General features: G+C 43.7%; 1 protein-coding gene across 1 annotated transcript; it reads right to left on the bottom strand.

Annotated features, from left to right (window-relative positions):
- Positions 1-232: 232 nt before the first annotated feature.
- CBY2 (chibby family member 2) lies at positions 233-5,694 on the bottom strand. Its single transcript, XM_058854744.1, has 2 exons — positions 5,460-5,694; positions 233-2,991 (listed from the first exon to the last, which is right to left on the bottom strand). Exon 2 carries the CDS (start codon positions 2,868-2,870, stop codon positions 1,887-1,889), a length of 984 nt encoding a protein of 327 aa, XP_058710727.1. The 5' UTR covers positions 2,871-2,991; positions 5,460-5,694; the 3' UTR covers positions 233-1,886.
- Between the last annotated feature and the right edge of the window lie 399 nt (positions 5,695-6,093).

The following is a 6,093-nucleotide window of genomic DNA, read 5'->3' as shown; positions in this document are numbered from 1 at the left end:
GACTGGGACACACTCCCAAGCCTGTGCCACTTCACCACTAGATGAAATATCTCCTCTGCTTGGAACTGCCAACTTTCTCACTCAGAGAGCTCCAAACCAAATGTCTATGTTGGAGTTAATTGTCCTTGAATTAATTATAGAGGCAACAGAGAGAAACAAGGGACTCCAGCTGGTGACAGAGCCTACTTTTAGTCTAATAGGAGACAGATTAATCAGAGCCTGAACATGCCCATTCCTTCCTACAGGATAGAAAGGAAGCCCAGGGAGACTAGCTGAGATCTGGATTTCCTGTCTGGATGGACACCTGACATAAGATGAGATGACTCCTCCCAAACACCTGGTAGAAAGATACACTCCCAAATGTCTTTCTTGCCCATGTAGAGGGACATGGCAAGAGTCAGTATGCTGACCACTGGCAAAAGAGCAGTTTATTTCTTCTAATGGGACACAAATTAGTTTGTTAAATATGAACACATGATCAGAGTTTTTCACTACTGTTAACTTCCTCTGAACCTCTTCATTAGGGTCTTCATAGTCCTGTTTCTCTCTCTTACCAAACTTTATGTTCCAACCTGGTGATGGAGATGGTGAAGAGAAAAGCAACCTGTCTGAAGGCACAAAAAATGTTCTCCAGCACAGTGCTGAGGTATTTATCTATTAATAGCTGTGACGCAGTCATTAAGCAGAAGCAACTTGCTGTCTGCACATCCACCTATTAATGATCATTGCTCCTCTTCTTCTCACCTGATCTTTACAGATGCAGCCCTACCCACACCATTGAGAGCCAGCCATTTAACTTCATGCATGAGAGATTTGCCTCAGCATCCCAAAACCCAGACAGTAGAAGAAAATACCTGTTGTTTTAAGCCTCTGAAGTAAACAGTCATCACTTGTACTTGGCTTGATCTTGTCTGAGTGAAATACAAGGTGAAAGATAGTTCATGCTTTAGGTAATTCAGTGCCAAATCACTTAGAGATTTTTAAACTAGAGTGAAAACCTGCTTTTGGGGTCCTGTTGAAACAGATAAACCTCACTGTAACCTCTCCTTTGCTTTACAGTAATGCTCCTACAATTGCTCTGCAGAAGTCTCCCTGCATCTGTCTTGTCAGATTACTTAAAGGCTCCCATATTCTGCCCAAAAGATTTTGACAAAGTGCACTGCATCCAGACTGTCCAGGACAGAGGAAATGTATTTCCAGCCACTCTGGCCACACAACTGAGACTAAAGAAGAATTTCAAACCTGAGCAGATCAAAAGGCTCTCATTTCTGTGTCAGCAGATCACTGGAGACTGACTTGTCCATTATAGTGTGAACAGATGCCCTTCTAAATACTGGCTTAAGCCATGGAACAGCCATCAAAATGCTGCTTTTGGCAACCTACTTTCTTACTCTGGGCTAGCTAAAAACCTGCTTTATCTGACTAGCCAAGAAATCAAGAGTGATCTCACTGCTCTGTGCAGGAGAAGTCCTGCTGCCAGCTCCATTTCTTCCTGTGGCCCGCACCATAATGTCTGGGAGGAGAGATCCTCCTTTATTAAGCAACGCTTTCTTAGCAGAGACTGTGAGTATGTCCTTGGACTACAAGCTGTCATGATGTAATCAGAGTTAAGATCCTCAAGCAATAGCCTTCTGAAAATCTAGACTTTACTGTAAGAAACTTTGAAAAAAAATGCTGAAAAACATGATTCCTGAGGCTAGGCAAATTCATTACAGTCACCTACACCTTCTAACCAGGAGGTGAAATATTTCTAAGCAGTGCAAGAAAGTTTCAGAAAGAACCAAGGTTCCCCAGATGTCTTCAGGCTCTATTGGGATTTTATTAGGTTCCTGAAAAAAGGAGGGAAGCTTTCTGGGAACTGAGCTAGCAGTTCTTAGCCCCAAGCTTCACACGTGTCCAAGCTGATGCTCAGTTACCAGCTTTTGCCCTGCTTCTTCATACACTGGGGAAGTGATGGCAATGATCTCCTTTTCCAGCATATCCATTTGAGCTGTAATGTCTGACACAGTGTTTTTCACAGCTTTCAGCTGCAGCTTCAGTTTATTGTAATCTTCTTGGAAGGATCTGTTCACATCACAGACATTGTGACCACACTGTTTCTCCCCAGACAGATGGTTCATTTTTAGGAAGGTGTGGAGGAGCTCACACAGGTCCTGAAGAACTCGGACGATTTCATGCTCTCCCGGCATACTTGGGGCAGACTCAATCTTATTTTGAGTTGGAGTAGTGTTCTTCCTTCTACCTTCATGTTCCTGCTGGGGGACTGGGCTGGGGTTACCTTTTTCCACAGCTGCAGTGGTGTCAGTGTTCTTCTGAAGATCTGAGCTGGCATCTTCACTCTCTTCATGGACAGTGATGGCTTTTTGGCCCTTCCAGGTAACAGGGAGTGTTTTATTCTCCTGCTGGAAATCCTCAAATAATTTATTCTTTTTCTGGACTGACTGGAGAGCTTTGTTGTCCAGGCTGAGCTGAAAGCCTGTGTTCCTCTCTTGGAAGAGTGAAAATGGCTTATTTTTGCTCTTGAGGCTTTGCTGAAGAGCATCAGAGTAAATTACCTGGACAGATTTGTTCTGTGACTGGAGATACTGTAAGGCCTTGTTTTCTTCCCAGAGCATCCTGTTTTTGATCCAGAGGACTTGGTTTTCCTGCCAGAGTGCTCTATTCTCCTCCCAGATGCTCCGCTCATTCTGTGCCTTCTTGCTAAAGAGTCTCTGGTGGGAAGGACAGGGTGGCTGGCAGGAGGCATCATTCACCCATTTCCCATCAATAAAGACGAACATCTCGCCCCTTGGCTTCACCCCAGGGGTGATGTAGCCTGACTCAGGCTCTGTGTGCTGCCTGCTCTGGTTCCTCTGGTCAAAGGCAGACATGGCCCTTCTTTGGCAAACAGGAGGACTGTGGGAAAAGGCTTCTTCCAGGGCTTCTACAGGAGGCTACTGACCACTGTCAGGGAGGAGGTGGCACAGTGGGGCTGGAGAAACTTGATTAGGACTGAAAGAACAGGGAACACAAATGCGTAGATTTACTGCCAAAATTCCAAATAAGAATTAAATTACATTAATGACAGGAACAAGCAAATAAATCAGTTCTCACAGGTAACTATGTTGCCCCTTTGATGCTGAAAGGTAAGGAATCCACCAGACACCTAGTTGATAAAAGCTGAGGAAACTGGCATTGGTAGATAAAGCGACACAATGGCAGCACTAAAAGCTTTGTTATAAAAACCTGGATTTTCCCTTTATCTCTCTACCTCATCTTTACAGACCTGTAGTGGACTAAAATGAGAGAATATTTTCTGCCTCAGAATAGCCTCCTCCCAAATGACTGATGCACAAACACATTAAAAATTGTTATGAGGCTGAAACAAAATTTTCAAAATAAAGCATTTTTAAAGGTTCATATAAAAAATCTGGCCATGAAAGCAGGTTTCTCTTGCTGATGCTGAGTAGCCTGTGTTAACAGGATGCCATAAAAATGCAGTGACAGTTCTGCTTTTTGATCTTAAAATCCACAATATGCACAGATCATTTGAAACTCCAAACCAAAGCTTTGGGACATCACAACCAAGACAGCTTTGTTGCTCTTTGCATGTTTTTTTGACAAGCTCCCATCACCATGGTCCAAAAACTGTCACAACCCATAGATAATTCTCCACCTTTTATTCTCATTTCTCCCATCACTCTTCCTCTTTATATCTTTTGATTGCTCTGTTATTTTTCTTGCTTTCTAGCCCTGCAATAGTGATTGCTTATCTTTTTCCTACAGTCCATCTGCCTCTTTTTCACATCATCAGAAAACTCATCTCTAAAATCCATACTGCAGGGCCAAGCCTCTAATGCTTCTCATTTCAGACACAGAAACCTCAGACTTATCTGTTGGACAGTCTCCCCTCCTTTCCCTTACCCAAAATATTGCAGCTTAAATCACCTAACCATAAGTGAACTGGGGCAAATGAAGGATTTCAGTTTTTTACATAGAAAAAAAAAAAAAAAAGACCAATCAGACAATGAAAAATTGTTGTTTTGTGAAAAAAAACCCTTGTTTTCTGCAGCTTTAACCAAAATTTAATTTATGTGATTTTCATGATGAAGTTATTTGATCTGAGGTTGAACTGTTTTTTATAACCAAATTGTTGGAATCCTCTGGCTTTCTGCACAGAGTTTCTAACAGCACAAATGTGACTTTTTCTAGCTAAAAAGGAAAAATATAGCAGTTACTTGCCAAATTTCACTCAGGTATATTCTTCTCCCCCTGCTGAGGCTTCCCAGCTTCCCTGCTGTCCCTTGGAAAGCCCAGTTCTGCCTGTCTGTCTGTGAGGTGAGTTTTACCTTCCTGAATCTTGCCCCCATATCTCTACCCCAAGCACTAAGCAGAGAGTGATCACAACACACAAGCCCCTCATGTCCTCCAGCTCTGCCATCACACTGTGCACCCCCTGTCCTATTGTTGCTCACTCCTTTTCAAAGCCTGTTGCTGTCCCTTTCCCTGTCATTTCTACCAAACTACACTGCCTGTACAGGCTCCTCCAAGTTGAGAGCCAACATCACAGACGCATCCTGCATCCCCTTCCCAAGGTTGTCCAAACACTCAAGAAAGTAGTGCTTCATTTAAAATTCAAAATTCCTTCATTTAGGAGAAGGCTACTGCAATATACGTCTGTTTGCAATAACATTTGAATTTATTGCAACCTGTTTACTCTCTGGATTTCAGGGCTGTCTTCCACATCATCTGCTGCTTTATCTCATGTCAGACTTGTGTTTTCATAATATCATGCTTCTGCTAAAAAGGTATTCCCCAAAAACTCTGTTTTGGACATTTCTTTTCCACTTACACTACATCCAGAGCCATGCATTGCTCCCTCTCTTAAACCCTGCAGCCTTTCCAACACATCCCATTCCGTTTGGGTGCCCAGTCCCATTTTTTTCCCCTAAAAGTCCCAAAATGGGGGCATGGGGAGGCATGAAGGGGCAGAGGGCAAATCAGCCACAGAGGTAATTCTTAATATTTAATTTATTTAATTTTTAATAATTAGACCCCTTATTATCCAGGGAAGATGCAGAACACATCCAGCATCAGAAGCCCAGACCCACGTGCCTATCATGGACAAACAGCTACAGTTCTTAAAGTCACTTAAAGTGTTTAGATTGCACATTTTCAGGACAAACAGAAATGTATAATATATACGACTTTGAAGGACATTATCTAGGGGACAATTAAACTTGACAGTGGCTCTGTCAGCTCTTTTGCACTGCCAGGGATATATTGATCCAAGGTTTGGAGAGATACTTCAAGTTTCCAACGCCTCCCATCAAATTTTTTTCCCTCATCTCTGAATAATCCCAGGAAATGCTGGGCAGCTGAGTGGATGGGCAAGGCAGCCAGCTGCGGGGAAGCCACACCAAACCAAGACAGGCTGGGCAGTTCAGGAGCACAATGTGACACACCCAGCACATGCTCACCTTCTCAGCGAGGCCAGCGGTGTTTCCTCTCCCCAGAGCCTGGTGAAGCAGCCCGGTCTGAGGTCTCGCTGCTCCTGGGGTGTCCAGAGGTGGCAGATGCACAGCCAGGGACAGGGGAAAGGGGCTGATGTGAGCACTGGCAGCGACCTTGCCCCTGAAGCAGCCACCTGTCCCCGACCCTCCAGGGCCTGGGAGCCCCTGCACACCCTCCTTGCACAGCTCACTTTTGTGCTCCTTCCCCTCAAGATTGGCTTTGACTTTTCCCAGCATTGCTCTGCTGGGTTATTTCTCATGGAAATGACCTTTCTGCTAGCTCGGCTCCCACGCCCTTTCCTGAACCCAGACTTCCCGATCTCCCTTTGATGCTCATAACTGAGGACAGTTTGGACAGATTCTTTCTTCATCACACCCTCTTAAAACAAATTTTGCTTTTATTCTGAATCTTTAAATTCTGTCTGTTGAACTGATTGATACGTTCACAAATCACTTCCTTGTATGCGCTGTGAGAGTTGAAGTTATTTTCCAAGGACAGCATGAAATTCTTTTTGACCATAAGTTTAAGAGCAGACTATGGCTGAACCCTATTAAGAAGAAAATAGAATATATAAGGGATTCACACATTGCAGGTTTAGAT

This window comes from Poecile atricapillus, chromosome 1, assembly GCF_030490865.1.
Source record: "Poecile atricapillus isolate bPoeAtr1 chromosome 1, bPoeAtr1.hap1, whole genome shotgun sequence".
In the NCBI taxonomy this organism is placed as follows: Eukaryota; Metazoa; Chordata; class Aves; order Passeriformes; family Paridae; genus Poecile; species Poecile atricapillus.
This window is presented reverse-complemented; position numbering and strand designations above follow the sequence as displayed.

Coding starts and splice junctions, on each gene's coding strand:
- CBY2 (XM_058854744.1), bottom strand. CDS start 2,870: ATGTCTGCCTTTGACCAGAGGAACCAGAGCAGGCAGCACACAGAGCCT.